At 30.9% G+C, this 21261-nt stretch overlaps 1 protein-coding gene across 6 annotated transcripts in view; it reads left to right on the top strand.

Moving 5' to 3' along the window:
- Csmd3 (CUB and Sushi multiple domains 3) overlaps positions 1 to 21261 on the top strand; it is a 1105037-nt gene that overhangs the window by 1054218 nt on the left and 29558 nt on the right. For all 6 annotated transcript variants that reach the window (XM_048802035.1, XM_048802036.1, XM_048802034.1 and 3 more), the window contains 6 exons: positions 466 to 639; positions 4178 to 4351; positions 5134 to 5319; positions 7311 to 7484; positions 9897 to 10079; positions 18027 to 18203. In XM_048802035.1, coding sequence (XP_048657992.1) covers positions 466 to 639; positions 4178 to 4351; positions 5134 to 5319; positions 7311 to 7484; positions 9897 to 10079; positions 18027 to 18203 — 1068 coding nt within the window. The remainder of the gene's footprint in view (positions 1 to 465; positions 640 to 4177; positions 4352 to 5133; positions 5320 to 7310; positions 7485 to 9896; positions 10080 to 18026; positions 18204 to 21261) is intronic.

Below are 21261 nucleotides of genomic sequence, written 5' to 3'. Positions count from 1 at the left end.
TGGTTAGGCGAGGGCAGACTCTCTCAGAATTTTTCACTCTAAGCCTCAGAGAAACGTGGTATTCCTGCTGCATGAGTTCTGGGTACTGAGCTAGGAAAAATGCTGCCTCATGCTAATTTGTCATCTTGGATCCCCTTTATAATAAGAAATCTATACCTACAAATTTTCTTGCTAAGCACTGCTTTATCTACATACCTCAAATTTTGATATGTTCTGTTTTCATTTTTAAAGATTGATACAGTTTATAATATCTTCTGGATCCATGTCAGTCAAAGTGTATTTTCCTTTAATTTCCAAAAACCTAATGTTTTGCTATATATCTTATCATTACCTGTATGCTACATAATTATGTTTGAATTATTTATGACATACTTCTAAGTAAACATTAAAATTTAGTTAAACAATATATGTACATAAACATACAAAGAACACAGTATAAAAATAGTTCTTTTTGATTCTTTATAGCGGGTCACTGTGGAATTCCAGAACTCATTGTGAATGGTCAAGTCATTGGGGAAAATTATGGATACAGAGACACAGTTGTATATCAATGTAATCCTGGTTTTCGGTTGATTGGTTCTTCAGTGAGGATATGTCAACAAGATCACAATTGGTCTGGTCAGCTCCCATCCTGTGTGCGTAAGTAAGCATGCCAAAAGAAATGAGAGACTTCTGGTCTCATAGAATGACCAATTTTTTTTTTTTAGTAGGCAAGATAAATAGTTATTTATATAATTATTTGTTATACAAATAATATAAAGTGAATTTCTACAATCCATTCTCTTGTACTGTTTTATAAGTCCTTAAAGTGGACATTTCAGAGCATATATAACCATCCAAAAGTAAAGTGGAAGAAAGTATTAGTATATCTGTTATATTTGTGTTTTCACATAAAGACAAAATTAAACTCAGCTCCTTAGTATTTAATATATAACATATATAAATGAATACTTATTAATGGAAGGAAAATATATCCTCAACAAATTTTCAATTATAAAAATTTAAAGTTTTTGATAACCCTATGCAAGAGTATCAACATTCTTATTATACTACAAAGCTTTTGATAGTTAAAAGTATTTCTCATTAATGTTTTTTAATAGGACATACATGTGCAGTAGATATCACATCAAATTATATCCTGGTGAAGTACAATTAGTGAGAAAAAATAAGATAACATGAAAAACTATTGTTCTCATTTCAGTTTCATTGCTAATTTTTTAAGTAAACAAGTTATTTAATCTTTCTGGACTCTAATTCCTTTATAAAGAAAATAAATAGTTAAAAGTGTTTATCATTATGGTACCTTTTAGCTTCAGAATCTATCATTTTTAATGTATCAAAGTAGTGTTTTCTCATAAATTATTGTTTGAAATATTTAAAAAATTAATTTAAAAGTTTATTTCGAAGGCAATGTTTCTATTATTGTAGACTTCATACAAAACTATGACTATGTGTACTTTTAGAATTATTTTAATGAAAGATCCTGGCATTTCAACAAATATGTATGTGATCTTTTAAGTTGATTTAGATGCTAACTGATACATAAAATTATTTTGCAGAAAGCACTATTTCATAATAACTACTTAAAGATACCTATTGTTCTTGGTGATTTTAATGAATTTTTCCTATACCTATGGTATGGTTTTATCCATTCTTCTATTTACTTGCTATTATTATTTTTATGTTTGGAGTACTTGAGTACTCCTCACACAGAATAAAGGAAGATATTTGGGGCATGAATAAGTCACATAGGAGGGGACCAAAGTATGAGAGAGAAAGTGGTGGTGTGATTGTCAGGATGTCAGTAGTAGGGTCACATCTACAGTCTTTTATATGTAGACATCTTAATGCATTTAAGAGTTGCCCTCACCATATTTGTTCATGTTCTCACTAACCATGAATGAGATAAACCCAAATTAATTGAATTTGATGGTAATCTGAGGGCAAATCTCTCTATTTGGTAAAAACTAATGCCATTTGTTGACCACTAACCTGAGTCTCCTTCATAGCTCCTACCAGAGCAATGGGTCACATACCCCCCAAAGGGCTTTATACTAAACAGAACATTTTTATGTCTCCTTCTATTCTTTTTTCTTTTTGTGGTGCTGGTGATCAAACCCAGGTCCTCATGCATGCTGGGCCATACCTCTAATCCCTGGGCATTCACTCATCATCTTATCTGACCCTATCAAGGATAAGTTCTAAGTCAAGACTGCCTTTGTACTTACAGTACAAAGTGGGTATTTGCTTTGTTCTTGCTTTTACCAATACAGGCCTTTTAACCAGCCTCCAGTGTTTGTACAACTTCCAGTGCCATGTATTCTATATTTCCAAAGAAAAATGCAGAATAGTTTGCTGGAAATTTGAATGTTACCAGTCATATTTACTTGTCCAAACTCTCTCTAGAAGTGAGAAAATTGGAATAAAATACTCTCATGGAATGCAGTTTGCTATTGAGTGGATAAGTAAAGCATGCTGGCTCTAGAGCGTTGTGTATTTATTATGAATGCTTTTTTTACAAAAATAAAAAAAGTGATTGAATAATGATAACTCCATTCCATTCACTTACTTCACTTATTCTCAAATGTACACAATGCTCCAGACAATAATTTATCCTTATTTTGTTATTAAAATCAATTATCCATGTATTTCTTGTTTCCTAACAATTTCTATTTCCAGTTATTGACATTTATAGTAAGAGTCTTGTGACAATAAAATAAAATTGTAAAATATTTTAATTATAACATCATAGGGTAAGCCTCAGAGAAATAATATATACTTTTAATGAGGGCTCAGAGGAAGTATTTTATTTAATTAATGACTAACATTTATAAATTTCATCATTTTTAATTTTATCTGATTAGCTGAAATTTTTTAGAATACTAATTTCATGGAAAATTCTTTTTTGTGTTGAGATAATAAGATACTAGAGCATATAGTTAATAAGTAAAGTCACTTTTCTCAGACACACACATACACATACACCCACCACTGATAGATGATTTAAAGACAGAAATATTCTGCTTGGATATGGCCTAGATTTTTTACTTTACATTTGTATTCAACATAGACAACTCTTATCACTGTTTTTCTTATTGAATAATTGAGACTTTAAAATAGAATTGGCCCTTCGGGTTAAACTGGTTTCTTTATTGATAATTTTAAACAAGAATAAGATGCAGTTAAATTTCCAAATGAGTAGGTTGACATTAACAATACAGCTGAAAAATAATTGCTCTTGGGTCATTTTGAAAGTACTAAAAGTGACTATGCTCTTTCACTGTTCCCAATTATGAAGCAGTATTCCAGGACTTGCTATGATTAATAGAGTGAGATTATGCAATAAAACGGTTCATAGAGATATGGAGTGTTTGGGGAAAGCCAGCACTATATAAAATTTATAGTGGGACCATAACATTAAAAGGATCTAAATAATTCATTTGATAACCTTATTTCCAAGCAAAATTGTATTAAATTGTCAAATATCAATGATGATGAAAATAAACCAGTAAGATTGATTGCTTTGGAGAATACTAATATCAGTATCTCAAAATATTAATGAGAATTCTGGTGCAACATCATGCATCATTTTTTGCAGTCCACATTACGTAGTTACATTAATTTACTTTTAAAGCACATTTTCATGTATCAATATATTACTCATAAAAATTGATTGTCTAAAAACTATTAAAAGGTCTATTTCAAAATTAAATAAAAGATATGTCTTTAAGTACCTTCAGTTCTTAAACTTAATGCAAAAAGGAAAACTCATTCAGTTTTATTCCACAGTGTTGTTAACTAGTTACTGAAGCTTCAGTCATTCCTCGGATTTCTTTGAACTTCAGTATTCTTCCTTAAAAAAAAATTAGAAAGAATAAACTAAGCACCATGAAACTTTTAACATCTATGTACCACTTAAAGAAAATTGTCATAATTTTAAATCATTTTCTACTTTCTAATATCATATTTCTTCTTACTAATATTATTTCTACTATTTCTGTTTTATTTTATTTATTTCCATTTTCTTTATATTGTAGTACTTTAAATATATATCCACATATAAGGTGATCTTTCTACTCTACTTGAAATGACTAAGCATAATTGTGATGTGATAATTAATAACTAAATGTTCTTCTGTTTTTTTCCATCCCCAATCCCCCATCGCCAATGGTATTAGCTGTTAGCTGTGGTCACCCTGGTAGTCCAATATATGGAAGAACAAGTGGAAATGGATTTAACTTTAATGATGTGGTAACGTTCTCTTGCAATATTGGTTATCTTATGCAAGGACCAACAAAAGCCCAGTGCCAGGCCAACAGACAATGGAGCCATCCTCCACCTGTGTGCAAAGGTAAAAGGCTAAATTTATTCCAGTGTGGGGACATGGTGTTAGTGTGTCTATGTAAACATAGATGACATATCCGAAACAACTTGGCAGCACAGTATAAACTTTCCAACTAGAGCAAAAAGCTTTAATATTGATGCCATCTCATTAGCAATGTTTTCCTCTTCTTAAATTTTGAAAGTTAAAATGAGAAGATTATAATTCTGCTCAGCTTTACTATTTTATACCTATTTGTGTTTGCATATAAGCAGTCTTTAAGAACTTTTTATTTGCAACTTGCTTAATAATTAATGGAACTTAATTCTGGCATATGTTTGTAAAAACAAATTTGGGGGCCTGAATTACCATGACACGTGAATGGAGGCTTTATTTGTTGATTTCTATATAGAAACAGATTAAAGAGACTTTTTTTTTTTAGTAAGTTCTTACTTTGCAAGGCAGTGTGAAAGACATCGTATTATCTGATAAAGTGAATATAATTATCATTTTCTATATGTTTTATTTCCTGAAATTCAACAATAGCTTAAAATATATCATTGTTTATATCTACTCTCAGCATAATTCTTATAAGTTTTCTATTATTCAAATAAATTTGTCAGAATTTTTTTCTCTTTTTATATTTCAACCACACAGATTTCAATCCATTATCTAAGTAATTCATAAATTAATTTTTTTGGAGTCTTTTTTTATTTGATTAATTTACCTCTGAAACTGCTTCTAAGTTCTTAATAGAAATTTATGTAGTAGATAATTCCAAAATATTCTTTAAAAATTTGTCACTTGTTTAGTGGTCAACTGTTCTGATCCTGGAATTCCAGCCAATTCCAAAAGAGAAAGTAAAATAGAACATGGAAATTTCACCTATGGCACTGTAGTATTCTATGACTGCAATCCAGGATATTTTTTATTTGGATCTTCAGTTTTGATATGTCAGCCAAATGGACAGTGGGACAAACCTTTACCAGAATGTATCAGTAAGTAGATAATATGAATTGTTCCTTGAGAAAATGCCATGAATGCAATATGGAAGTTCATTGTTTGTAAAATAGTTAGAACTGTACACTTGATCTTAGCCAAAAGGCCGAGAAGCGATAGTTAGAACTGTATATCAGAGGAAAACAAATTGCTTTATTCCACTGTTTTGAAATTACACTTCCACCTATTCTTACAATTCAATGCCCAAATGTCACCTTTCTTTATATTAATGTGACAAATATTTGTTTTATTTTGAGTTTTAATAGAGCAGGTAGAATGTGAAAAATCAGTATCTTTGATACTTGATGTTATTATTATCTTAGGAAGCAATTGCATTTTTATATTAATATCTCAAATTTCATTCAAGGCAAAATATGTCTTAAAGTTAAGTAGCCATCAGTGTTTCAGAATACTTGAGGTGTGGCTTGAAATTTATTGATCTTAAATATCTATCATATAGAGGCACACATTAAATGCAATAATTCTTTTTTTTTTTTTTTTGTGATGCTGGGGATTGAACCCATGGCCTTGTGCATCACTCTATCAACTGAGCTATATCCCCAGCCCCCTTCAATAATTCTTAATATACACATTTTTAAAGTCAGTTAACATTGAGCACTTTTAGTTAAATGTTATATTAGGAGTTGTAGAATATGAGTAAAATAAATTGTAACAGAAAGGCATGTAATTCACATGTAAACTGAGAAAAACAAATTAGGAGAAGTGAATCAAAATTTCATAAAGACAGAAGTGAAAGGAAATTCTAAGGATTCAGTCAATTGACAGATCTCAATTGAAAGACATGGTAAAAGTTAGACATGACAGGGAATGGAAGTTTTATAGAAGGAAGGACTACTGTGTCAGGCAATCATTGTGCATGTTATTTTTGATTATACTAAAGTGTTCAATTATAAAATTATACTTTGTTCATGTATTATATTGAGACATTTCCTTTAGATAATCAGATGGACTTTTATGAAAATTTATAACAATGCTCATATACTAATGAAAAAACAAAACTTTTTGCTATGTCTGTAAAATTTCAGATTCTGTGTAAATAATTCAGTAAATTTGACTTTGACAAAGTAGTCTAATTGTTTAAATAATTCTCTTACTTGTTCTTGTATAGCTACATATCACTTTTGTTTTGTAGGACATGTAAACCTCTTATCTCTCATACACTTTTTGCATTTTAATTTTGTATACCACTTTCTACCCGTGTACTAAGTGCTCAAATGTATTATTACATTTATGCCTCCTTAAGTGCTGTTTGATACTCCAGATATATATGGCACTGTATGTTTTTCCAAGCCCAGTTAGCAAGGACATACATTAATTTCCCAAGCAACCTCTAGCTTGTAAGGAATATTCCACCATCTGTTGACTTCAGATTTTGCTATGCCAAACAGAATTTTAGATGACATGCCACTGAATGTTTTCTTTGTACAGCATTCTTGGAATGAAATGATTCTAAACTATAAGTTAGATTGTGGTTCACAGATCTGTCTTTACTCCATCTCCTTTACTCTCAAAAATACTTCTATTTTAATCTCTGTTTGGGCTCATTTTGAATTCTATAGGGCTTTCTATATCCTTATTTAGCAATCTACATCACTCCTCTCCCGAACGTTTGCCTCCTTGTCCAGGGGAAAACACACCTCAAATACGTGCACATATGCACTCAGGCATGCATTCATCACCTGTAAATTCAGACTTGTATTAACCCCTCAAACATTTTTATGCTTGCTTACTTTATAAGATTCTTTTAAACTCCTACTTAGGATGACTGGGTTAACACAGTAGCTCTCATAACTGAGAATTCCATTTTATATTTAAATAGCCAGGTTTCACAGAGGTAGAGGTTTGTTTCTGTAGATTTTGATGTTTGAGTAGAAAAAATTTGCTCCTGAATTATTTTATAAACGAGTTGATTCAGGTTGTTCGATAGGAGATATAAAAAAATTTTATATCCAATAATTATGTATTGTAGTGATTGACTGTGGACACCCTGGCGTTCCTCCTAATGCTGTCCTGTCTGGCGAGAAGTATACATTTGGGTCTACTGTTCACTATTCCTGCACAGGAAAGCGTTTCCTTCTAGGCCAGTCGTCAAGGACTTGCCAGTTAAATGGCCATTGGAGTGGATCACAACCTTATTGTTCAGGTACCACTGGGAAAATTGGATGATCTGTGTCAAAAATTACATTATGATGATGGTGACAAATATGTGTGTGTGTGTGTGTGTATACATATACATACACATATATATATACATATATGCATACATATATAGGTTGTTTTATATATATATAATATGTATATATACACATATATAATATGTAATATACAACATATAATATATGTATTAATAATATATGTAGTATGTCTTCAGATTGTTTTATATATATAATATGTATATATAAACATATATATAATATATATATATAACATGTATATATAATATGCATGTATAAAACAATCTGAAGACATAGTACGTTTCTCTTAAAATTTCATGAGATAAGCTGAAACATTGCTTATATGTATATTGGAATATTTCTAATATTATGTAAATTTAGAGGCAAATTAACACCAATCTTCCAGATAATAAATTACATGTGTGTGATTTGAACTGTTTTGTGCCTGATGTAAAGAATTATGAGGTTTTCAGATGCTACACTTTATAAAGTGCTTTTGTTCATAAAAATGATGAAACTTCTCATGCTAAAGTAGCTGTTCCACTTAGCAGACATCAAGTACAACTTTCCTCAGAAGCCAATGTTTTATTGTGGTTTCTTGTCATAGTTCAGTTCTGTTCTACTTTTACAATTGATTACTTTATGGAATAATTTAAAAATAAATTTTTAAGGAATTTAAATTAAATGAACCTAATAAGCCTTCTGAAAACTATCCTAACTTTCTGTATTTTGGGGAAATGTACAGATATTGAGCTCATACAACCTCAGTCACCATCTTCAAATGAAAGAATAGTAAAGCTTTTTAATTTTATAATCTCTTCACAGAGTATTTGACTAATCTTTTCTAAGATATTTTACGTACTGCTTTTTTACAAAAAAGTTGAATTCCCTTTATTCATTATATAGATATTTTGATTATTTTTCTGCCTTTTTTTACTTATATATTGTACATTGTCTATATAATTTTATTTATTCATGGGGAGATCATTCTGATAACTCATCAGTAGTTGTCTTACATTATACTCCCTTTAGATATTAAAATTGTGACTTGGTTAGTTGGTGTACAGATCTTACAACTAGTGGTTAATTTCTATGAAGTGATTGCCTAGGACTTCAAATTAATCTACATATTTTAAAATTATGTTTAATAAAACTAATTTTCATGAGACTTAAAGTCTAAGAAACTCATTGTGATGTTAATTCTCAGATAATTCATTATGGGCTACCAAAGTGTAAAAAAAAAATAACAAATTATGCATAGATATTTGAAAGTGAAATGCTGATCATACAATTTTGTGTGTTTATTAATATTACATCACATGAAAATAAAGAAATTTAAAGACACCAAATACACAGACCATGTCAAACAGACATCTCGAAAAATAACATTTTCAATACTTTTGTATTCACTGCTCATTTGTTCTCTCTGTCTCTCTGGATATGTAGTAAGACATTTTGACTAGAATTATTTAGGAAGTGAGCAAAGCACTGAATAAATTCTTAAGATATTGAGTAGATAGTAAATTCTTAACATGAAAATTTTTAAAATTCATGTCCAGTCATTAACAAAATAATTACTAGCAATTTAAGCAGTTTATTATATATATAATAAACTGCTTAAATTGCTATAATATATATACTTTTAGTTGTAGTTGGACACAACACCTTTATTTTATTTTTTTTATGGGGTGCTGAGGATCGAACCCAGTGTCTTGCACACGCTAGGCCAGCGCTCTACTGCTGAGCCACATCCCCAGCCCCAGCAGTTTCTAATTTTGGGTTACATATAGAATTTATTTTTATTATCAATATATGAGAAATGTGCAGTTTATTCATCCTAGGTAGTGAAAATTAGGGGGATAAATTTTAGCCAATAGAAAGAACTGTACCATAATATTTATGTTCCCTAGAAGACACCACAGTGCTAGATGAACTGCAAAAATATTATCAGTACTTACTAAATACAGAGAAGGAAAATGTAAATTACTGAATCCAGTTTTTAATGTTAGTTTTATAAGTTCACTGTTATTTGAATCTATAGGACTGTCAGCTATAAATTTTCCATTAGGTTGGTTATTTACTAGGTTCAGGAATTACTAATGAAATGTCTGTAACCTATTTAAGGTCTCCAAATATCACTGATAAAGAAAATAATACCATACTCTGCAACAATTTTCTTTTTCACCTATGTTTTTTCTTTATATGACTATAGTCAGTTGGGAAATAGAAATTATTACTATATCAAGTTATCATGTTCAAACACAACATTCACAAAAACAAATGCCTTCTAGACTATTGGCCTAAATGTTAAAAATTTATTAAACATTAAAAATTATAAATGTTTATTGAGATAAATTAACTTGAACTTTACTGCATTGCAGGTGATGCCACTGGTACTTGTGGGGATCCGGGGACTCCTGGTCATGGTTCAAGACAGGAAAGTGATTTCAGAACTAAAAGTACTGTACGTTTTGCTTGTGATACTGGTTATACCCTTCATGGCTCAGAAGAAAGAACATGTTTAGCCAATGGTAGTTGGACTGGAAGGCAACCAGAATGCAAAGGTAATCTCAAGCAGAAAAGGAGTATACTGTGAGTTCTGAAATTTAACATGTATCCAAATTCAATTGAATACTACTAATAAAATTACTTGTATTGCCCTGCCCTCAATTACAAAATAAAAACAATAGTATTTTTAGTTTTAGAGATAGCACCCTTTAATTCCAAAAATTACATTATTTTCATCACTCATTTACATACAAACATTATTCACAACATAAAAAACATTTAGATTGTAAAAATAAAACAAATATTTGTTAAAAGGGTTTATTTTTACTTCATGTAAGTATACGCAGTAGGGAAAAATAGGTGGTTTTTACATGAAAGTTACCTGAGTATCTGTTTTACCTTCTAAGTTTTTAGAAGTTTACAAGATTGACTACAAAATGAAATCTTGGAAAATTACCCTTGTGATTTTACTTATATTAAACTTATTGGTGTGTAAATAGGAAATATTTCCCATTAGAACATTCTTGAGTTTTTTGATTGACTGAATTATAAAAAATATTTTTCATTATTTTAAAAATTATTATCTATATTCTTGGAAACATAGTTATCTTTTTTAACTAGATGAATTCTAATAATCGTGAGAGTTGCAATTAAATTGATTCAGGGAGAGAAGTTGGAGAATGTAGTTGCTGAGAAAAATATAGTTAAGTATGCTAAACTGTTCACTTTATTTCTCAAAATTATTTTCTGAAGGCAGATTACAATGATGTAGTCATTATATCTCCTAATTACATTATGTATGAGTGATATTTAAGTCAGTACTTTTTTTTTTTTTTGGTACTGGGGATTAAACTAAGGGACACTCAACCACTGAGCCACATCCCCAGCCCTATTTTTTATTTGATTTAGACACAGGGTCTCACTGAGTTGCTTAGCACCTTGCTTTTGCTGAGACTAACTTTTAATTCAAAATCCTCCTGCCTCAGCCTCCTGAGCTGCTAGGATTACAGGCATGTGCCACTGCACAGAGCCTAAGTCAGTACTTTTCAATGCTGTTCTATAAAATACTTTAAACTTGAAATGCAGATTGCTATTCTGATGTTTTGTTGACATGTGCATTATGATTACTAGTAAAACTATAAGCCATAGCAGTATAACATTTAATATTTATCACATAAACAGACTTCATACATTTCATTTAAGAAAACAGATTTTAGTAGATGAACCAACAAAGTACATGAGCAAAAATACATAAAAGAAAAAATATTAAGCTATAGAAAAAAATACACAGAACCACTAATGAGAAAATTATGATTAATCATCATGACAAAATTCCCACTTATTCTTAAAATGGAAATGTGAAATTCTGGTGGGTGCAGTAAAACTAAAACTTTAAAACATAGCAGGATGATTTTTTTAACTTTTTCTAAATTTTTTAAAATTATTTGTTCTAATCAGTTATACATGACAGCAGAATATTTTTTGGTTCATTGTACACAAATGAGGCACAATTTTTCACTTCTCTGGTTGTTCATAAATTAGGGTCACACCATTTATGCAATCATACATGTACCTAGGGTAATGAAGTTCGTCTCCTTCAACCATCTTTCCTATCCCCATGTCCCCTCCTCTCTTCCCTCTACCTTTTGCCCAATACAAACTTCCTCCACTCATCCTATGCCCTTCTCATTATAGATTAGCACCCACTTATCAGAGGAAACATTTGGCCTTTGGATTTTTGAGATTAGTTTATTTTGCTTAGCATGATATTTTCCAGCTTCATTCATTTACCTGCAAATGCCATAATCTTATTCTCTTTTATTGCTGAGTAATATTGTGTGTGTGTGTGTGTGTGTGTGTGTGTGTGTGTATATATATATATATATATAAAATCACAGTTCCTTTATTCATTCATCTACTGAAGGTCATTTAGGTTAGTTCCATAGTTTGGCTATTGTGAATTGTGCTGCTATAAACATGAGGTGGCTGCATCACTGTAGTATGCTGGTTTTAAGTCCTTTGAGTATAGACTAAGGAGTGGAATAGCTGGGTCAAAAGGTGTTTCCATTCCAAGTTTATAAGGAATTTCCATACTATTTTCCACATTGATTGCAACAATTTTCAGTCCTTCCAGCAATGTATGAGTGTGCCTCCCACCCCCACATCCTCGCCAACACTTATTGTTTCTTGTATTCTTGATAAATGCCATTCTGACTGGAATGAAATGAAATGTTAGAGTAGTTTTGATTTGCAATTCTTTAATTACTAAGGATGTTGAACATTTTTTTTCACATATTTGTTGATTGATTATATATCATTTTCTTCAAAGTATCTGTTCAGTTCCTCAGCCCATTTATTGATTGGGTTATTTTGGTTTTGGGGTGCTAAGTTTTTTGACTTGTTTATATATCCTGGAGATTAGTGCTCTATCTGATGTGTGTGTGGCAAAAATTTGCTCCCAAAATGTAGACTATCTCTTTACATCATTGATTGTTTCTTTGCTGAGAAGAAGCTTTAGAATTTGAATCCATCCCATTTATTGATTCTTGATTTTATTTCTTGTGCTAAAGGAGTCTTACTTATTAAGGAAGGTGGGGCCTAATCTGCCATGATGAAGATTTGGGCCTACTTTTTTTTTTTTTTCTATTAGGTGTAGGGTCTCTGGTTCAATTCCTAGGTCCTTGATCCACTTTGAGTTGAGTTTTGTGCATGGTGAGAGAGAGGGGTTTAAATTTGTTTTGTTGCATATGGATTTTCAGTTTTCCTGGCACCATTTGATGAGGCTATTTTTTCTCCAATATATGTTTTTGGCTCCTTTGTCTAATATGAAATAACTGTATTTATGTGGGTTTGTCTCTGTGTCTTCTATTCTGTGCTATTGGTCTACATGTCTGTTTTGGTGTCAATACCATGCCATTTTTTTTTTTTTTTTTTTACTGTGACTCTGGAGTATAGTTTAAGGTCTGATATTGTGATGCCTCCTGCTTCACAAAAAATTCTTCTTGCTAAGGATTGCTTTGGTTATTCTGAGTCTCTTATTTTTCCAAATGAGTTTCATAATTACTTTTTCTATTTCTATGAGCTCTGATGTTGGGATTTTAGTTGGTATCACATTGACTCTGTATACTGCTTTTGGTAGTATGGCCATTTTGACAACATTAATTTTGCCTATCCAAGAGCATAGGAGTCTATTAAAGTGGTGAATTACATTTATTGATTTCCATGTGTTGAACCAACTTTGCATCCCTGGGATGAACCAACTTGATCATGGTGCACTATCTTTTATATATGTTTTTATATGAGATTTGCCAGAATTTTATTGAGAATTTTTGTGTCTATGTTCATCAGGTATATTGGTGTGAAGTTTTGTTTCCTTGTTGAGTCTTTCTCTGGCTTTGGAATGAGGGTGATACTAACTTTGTAGAATGAGTTTGGAAAGGTTCCCTTCTTTTCTATTTCATGGAAAAATTTGAGGAACATTGGTATTAATTCTTCTCTGAAGGTCTCTACAAGTTCTACAAACTCAGCTGAGAATCCATCTAGTCCTGGGTTTTTCTTGGTTGGTAGGCTTTTGATGGAGTCTTCTATTTCCTTCCTTGAAATTGATCTGTTTAAATTGTTTGTCTTCCTGATTTAGTTTGGGCAGATCATATGTCTCTAAAACTTTGTTGGTGTCTTTGGGACATTCTTTTACACACACAGACACACGCATATATATATACATTTCTGTATATATTAGTTGTAGATGGACACAATATCTTTATTTTATTTTTATTTGGTGCTGAGGATCGAACCCAATATCTTACATGTGCCAGGTAAGTGCTCTACCACTGAGCCATAGCCCCAGCCCTCTTTTGGATTTTCTATTTTACTGGAGTATAATTTTTCAAAATAGTTTCTAATTATTTTCTGTATTTCAGTAGTGTCTGTTGTGATATTTCCTTTTTCATCATAAATTTTAATAATTTGTGTCTTCTCTCTCTCTTTTCTTAGGGTGGCCACGGGTTTATCAATTTTATTTATTTTTTCAAAAAAGCAAATTTTTATTTTTGTCAATTTTTTCAGTTGTTTCTGTTGTTTCAATTTCATTGATTTCAGCTCTGATTTAAATTATTTTAATTAATTACACTGCCTTCATAGTGTCCCAGAGATTTTGACATGTTGTATTGGAGTTCTCATTTACCCTTATGAATTTTTTTTTTTAAATCGCATCCTTGATGTCTTCTTATTCATACATCATTCAGTAGGGTGTTCTTTACTCTCCAGGTGTTGGAGTAGCTTCTGTTTTTTATTTTATCATTGATTTCTAATTTCATTCCATTATGGTCTGATATAATTCAGGGTAATATCTCTGTTTTTTTTTTTTTGTTGTTTTGTTTTGTTAAGACTTGCTTTGTGGCATAACATATGATCTCTTTTAGAAAAGGATCCATGTGCTGCTGAGAAAAAAAAGTGTATTCACTCATCAGTAGATGAAATATTCTATATATGTCGGTTAAGTCTAAATTATTGACTGCATTATTGAGGTCTATAGTTTTTTTGTTTAGTTTTTGTTTGGAAGATCTATCTAGTGGTGAGAGAGGTATGTTAAAGTCACCCAGCATTATTTTGTTGTGGTCTATTTGATTCCTGAAATTTAGAAGTGTTTGTTTGATATATGTAGATGCTCCATTGTTTGGGGCATAAATGTTTATGATTGTTATGTCATGTTGATGTATGATTCCCTTAAGCAGTATGAAATGCCCTTTTGACAGACTTTGGTTTGAAGTCCACTTTATCTGATATGAAGATAGAAACCCCTGCTTGTTTACATGATCCATGTGAGTGGTGTGTTTTTTCCCATTCAGGATGATTTTATTATTACATTTTGAGAACATTTTTTTAAATACATAAATAGTAATAGAATAATCTATAGTTTGATTTATCATTCCACTTCTGAGGAATTCTCCCTAAAAAATTAATATTAGTAAAGAAAGTATAAAATCATGAAATAGCAATTTATTATTTCTAATTATTCATAATTCTAATCTAGGAAAATATTATATAAATAATTGTATATGTACATATTTTAATAGTGCATAATCAAAAAATATTAAAATACAGTCTCTGAGGCAATATGAGAAAATGTATATCATATAAATGTTAATAAATAATAAGATTAGAATTATATATTTTGTTAGAATAATGGAAAATATTATTCATGAGGGAAATTATGAAGAGAATTACACAAAATAATCATATAACAGAGTTATGAAACTAGTACTATTTTATTCTTTATTTCAAATATTTTGTAGTATTATGTTACTCTAATTTATAATAAAATGTAAAAGCATATGAATGGTAAAGTTCATATAAAAATAAAAATTTTAAATGGCATTAAAATGACTTAATTCATGAATAGAGAAGTGTTAACTTAAAGAAAACAGCATGACAAAATGACCATTTTATAAAAATGGTAACAAATGGTATTTTGTAAGATGTGTGAAAATAGAAAAATATTATACTGTTACAAGTGGCATATTATAATATTTTTGATGACTCTACAGCAATATACTTTAAACAATTTTAAAGTATTTTGTAAAAATTTTTAAATGAGCCAGTGATTCTACTATCAGATGTTTATCTTAGAAACAAGATCAACGTAGAGTTATGGATATGCTAGATTATTGTATAGCCAAACTGATAGAAAAGCAAGAGAGAATTAAATGAAATTTAATGTTTATCAATAGGAGATTGGGTAAAGTATGAATATACACACATGGAAAATCACACTGTTACTAAACTTTGTGATAGAAGATGCACTAATTATAGTGTTAAGAAAGAAAAATAAGGTATGCAGCTATAGAATACCATGCATGGTATGATTATACATTTAAAATGGTGGTACTTCACTATTGTGTACTATGCCTAACCCAATGTTGAAATAAATGTTAAAATCAATACATATTTATATTAACATATATACACATTTATGCATATATAAGCATTTGATCAGGATTCTTTCTGTAAGGGACTCTTTTTATTCCTTATATTTTCATTTATTTTTGGATGTATTAGAAATGGCTATGTATTATTATTTTTTAATTATTTAGTTCCTTAAAAACAAAAAGTGGTCTCTAGTAACAAAGGAAATTAAACATTTAAAATATACTTTATATAAAGCATCTGATGCAACAAATATCCAATTGGCAAACATGTTTATGCTTGTCGTTAGCTTGAATATGATCCCGTGGTTTTATATATATTAACAGAATCATTGGTAAGAATCTATACTGGATGAATGATCTTCCATTAATAGCTGTATGACATTGGACAAGTTACCTAGCCTCTCTGGGCCTCAGTTCTCTAGCAAGGAATGGTGTTGATATTAGTACTAACTCATATCATTGTTGTGAGAATTAAATAATACTGGAAGAGTTGGGGTTGTCACATTTATTGTAAGTGGTCAATAAATATCAACTGTCACTTTTTTTAAGGTCAATTGACTACTAGGAAATGACTCTTAAAAGGAAGGATGGTTTTGTCAGCTAGTGCTGAATATAATTACAGCATTACTCACAGAAAACAAAAAAAGTACTCTTTCCCCAGATGTCAATCTAACAGAGGCAAAGTACTTGCTGCTTCTTTTCTTTGTTTCCAACAAGCTTCCAGTCTTTCCTGATCATAAATATTTGCACTTATCTTTTTCATCTTACTTAATTTAGTTTATGTTTATTAAAAAAAAGCATTTTGGATAAGAGAAATTTGTATATTAGGTGTGGGGAAATTAAAGATGGGAAAGTAGAAATGAAAGTATGATTTGACTATGACCTGATACTACCATGACTAAAGAGTTCTTGGTTTTCCTGTGCAGAAATGTGACTTGGCCTGGCTCCCTATTTCAAAGAGTAAACCACATGACATTTTCAAAAAAGAATGATAATTAAACAAATACTTCTTGCTTTGTGTCAAGGTTAATTATACATGACAAATATATATGACAAGAGTTTCATCTTGGAAAAGCATGATTATGCTTGATAAGTTAAAATGACTGCTATATCACAGATTTTGCTGAAAATGACGTCTAGAGTTTGAATTTTTGTATTTGTATGTGAAACATGAAGGTCCTTATCTGTGCATACATACACATATACCAAGCACCACTGTCAGTGACAGGAAAGATGAATATTTGAGATGAAGCAAGGGATATATATGACACTTTCTGAAATTATAATCCTGCTTTATATGCTAAAGATAGCCTTAAATTCTTAAAGTATTAAAATGCCTTCTGATATTACAACAAAATTTAATATTACATTTGCTATAGGATTGCTTTTAAGAAACTTTTAAAATTCACTTGGTTTTGATGGCAGATATTTAAACATATTATAAAATAGTTAATTACTGATAGGCATTTACATATAATGTTACTGTTTAGGATATATTGAAAACTTAATATAAACTATTAGAATTCAGTTACTTTATGTTTTTCTCAGTTTATTTTTTTAATACTTCTTGGCACGTAAATAAAGATTATAACTGTTTTAAAGCAAATCAGTTATATTTTAAATTGTATTTTTATTTGCCCTCTAAGTATAAATATAATTAATATTGTATCTTATTTTTACATATCTCTCAATTTTACATGAAAAGCTTTTTAGGCAGACTCTTAAAATCCTTCTCTGAAAGATTTTGTGATACCTGAAGACAATACTCTGCAAGTAATTGCTTTAATTTTAAAATATTTACTGAAGCTTCTAACAGAAGTTGAAAAAACATGTGTTATTATGATTTGCATCCCAGTAATTAAGCTAATAAAATCAACAAAAGTTCATCTTGAATTTTGACTACCTAAAAAAGATAGTTTTCTGCTTATTTTGGAGAATTTTAATTATTTAAATTATTTAAATTTAAATTATTCTGCTTCTTTGAATAATTTTAAAGGATTATTTAGGCATTAACTCTTTTGGAAAGGATTTCTAATTGCATTAGTTTTTGTAATTCTTAATCTCTTTTCTTTACAGCTATACAGTGTGGCAACCCAGGAACAACAGCCAATGGGAAAGTCTTTAGAATTGATGGCACAACATTTTCCAGTTCAGTCATTTATTCCTGCATGGAGGGATATATCCTTTCTGGACCTTCAGTTAGACAGTGCACAGCCAATGGAACATGGTCTGGAGTTTTGCCTAACTGTACAAGTATGTTTTATTTTTTTTTATATTTAAAAATAATTATTTACTTGAAATATTTGTGAGTTTATACATATGTGTTTTATACTTTACAAAGCCATTTGTTTGATTGTCCAGCAGCAACACACACACACACACACACAAACATACACACACACTCACACACACACTGATTTTTTAAAAGCCCCATTCCAGTCACATGTGTAGATATGTTAGCTATGATATTTCCTGTCCACTTGAATTTTGGAAATATTTTGTAAATATATAATTTAATAATAAAAGTGTACTCAATTCCCCATGCCTAGTAGTAGAGATGTTGGTTTAAAAAAAGAAAGAAAGAAAGAAAATTCTACCTGCATTATTCATCTATCTTGGATGCTGGCAGAGTTGAGAAATTGCCCTTTCAATGATTCTTTCTCTAGAAGTTGGCCTCACAAGCAAAACTTCCTGCCTTTTCCCAGCACTCATCCTGTAACTGTTGTGAGATTCTTGTTAAACCCACTTTCAATATTGAGTGAGAGGCTTTCTCAAAATAACTAGTTTTCTCTAGGTGGATAAAAGATTCTATTACTAAAACAAAATCACCCATTCAAGAATAATGCACAAGTTAGCAGAGAAATTATAAATGTTGAATAACATTCCCAGAACTAAGCCAAGCTGGAAGAAAGGGATATATATCATAATGTCAGGTAGCTCAAAACAGTACCCTCATTTTAAAATTTGCTGAAGTTATTTTCTGTGATGTTCAGATTGAGAGACAAGATCTCAAACTTACTACAAATAAATATTAATTCACCCCCCCTCCTTTATTTTTTCCTTGTCAGCACAAAAAACAGGATGTTAGTCATACAGGTTTTCTTACCTTTCCATGGTTACCAGGCAGGACCATGTCTGGTGCTTAGAGCCCACAGTGTACAATGTACACAACATTTTAGGAAGAAATCACAGCCTGTGCCAGGACGGGGCTTGTCAAGTGGAGTAAGGGTTAACTTTCATGACTAAAATGATATATGCTCATTGGTTTGCTTGGATGATTTTTCTCCTTCCTTCCTTCCTTCCTTCCTTCCTTCCTTCCTTCCTTCCTTCCTTCCTTCCTTCTTTCTTCTTTTTTTTCCCCAAGGGTAGCTAACCAACCCTCTCTCTCTCTCTCTCTCTCTCTCTTTCTTTCTTTTCCAACTAGGATTTTTGCTTCCAAAATGTCCAATGCTCAACATTCTGCATCTGGCAGGTCTTATTCATTTGAACCAGGAAAATATATTTAATCAAGTTTATTGATATAGGAATTTCAACCTTTTGTTCCAGACCAGCATGGAAATGCCTCTTACTGTCACAAATCTGAGAATTCTCAAAGAATTTTTCTTACACACAATAGGTCTGAGGATGGGACTACTCTTACACAGGGGGTGCTAGAGATATCAATCATGAAACTGGGTGCAGTGAAGCTAAACATGAATCTTTGGCTCTTCAGCAGCTCTCAACCAGGGCCCATTTTGCTTCCCAGGACATTTGGCAATATCTGGATATATTTCCAAAAGACACAGTACAAGGTTGTGGGTTGCTATTGGAATCTAGTAGGTAGATATCAGGGATACTGCTGAAAATCCTACAATGCACCAAAACCCCAAGAATCAGTTCGCTCTAAATGTTAAAAATAGTGCCAAAGTTAAGTTTGAAAAATCCAACCTTTTGGGAATGTAAAAAGAAAATAAACTTCTGATTTGGGAGATTATACAAATTCAGAACTATAGTGTGTTTCATCTTTCTAGAACTTCATGCTCCTACAGTAGAATTCTTCTGGTCTTGAAGGTAGAAGCCTGACAATGCACATGTGTAAAGCATGGGCCAGCAAGCATGTACATTGTTGCATTGTTTATAAAAGGAAAATATGAAATCATTCAAATATTAGTCCATGGGAGTTTGTTTACATATTTTAGATTGCATGTGTATCTACATGAGATATTATACAATTAAAAATACATTACATGGATCTACCTGTTAAGGTACAAAAATGTCCATTAGATATTAAGTTAAAAATGAATTATTTAAGAAAACTCTGGAAGAAATTATGTTACTTTATTTTAAAATGCACATTTATATTGTTCACATAAGAATTTAAAAGGAAGAATAGTTTTGAAGTGATAAAAATCATTTGGAATTACAATTATTTCATTTTAGTTTATTGATTTATATTTATCACAAATAAATATCAATTACAAAATAGAGTAATGAGAAACCTCCCACAAAACATATTCAATGGGGAGCAGAGGTGCACACCTGTAATTCCAGTGACTCTGAAGTCTGAAGCAGGAGGATCTCAAGTTTGAGTCCAGCCTTAGAAAAACAGCAAAGCCCTACTAAATTTAGAGAGACCATATCTCAAAATAAAAAGGACCGGGGATGTAACTCATTGGTAAAGCACACCTGGGTTTAATCCCCAGTACCAAAAAACAAAAACAAATTCAAACCATTAAAACGATTTGTATATATATATATATATATATATATATATATATATATTACAATTTGAGCTGACAATTTATCATTTCTTCATATACTATTTTCATATTTATTCTTTAAATAAGTATTTAATCTCTAATCATGAGTCATGTACTAGATTAGGTTCTGATTACACAACATAGAAGAAAAAACAGCTTCATGGAATTTGTTGGTGTGTGTGTGTGTTGTACATTTAAGGATTATGATAATTTTTGAAGATATTCTTGAAATGAACCACAGAACTGATGTCTCTAAATTTTGGGGTGAAACCCTAAAGAGCTACTAATCTAAGGTTTTTCCTGAAAAAAAACCCCAAAGCCTTTTTTGGTTGCTGAAAACAAGCTGGTAGTGAAAGAACTGACTTGCAGAGCAGGTGCTGTTTACAAAAACTGTTGCTATTGGAAACTGTCTCTTTGATTGGCCTTTGCTTCATTAGGAAGTCACCAAACAAATCCTTCTGAAGCTTTTATTGTCTGACATTTCATTCATTATGCTGACACAATATGCACAACTCTTTCTTAGTGAATGTATAAAATAAACCCTCTGTCCTTTCTGGTGGATGCATCTCAGC

The sequence above is a fragment of the Marmota marmota genome, unplaced genomic scaffold, assembly GCF_001458135.2.
Source record: "Marmota marmota marmota unplaced genomic scaffold, marMar, whole genome shotgun sequence".
Taxonomy (NCBI): Eukaryota; Metazoa; Chordata; class Mammalia; order Rodentia; family Sciuridae; genus Marmota; species Marmota marmota.
This window is presented reverse-complemented; position numbering and strand designations above follow the sequence as displayed.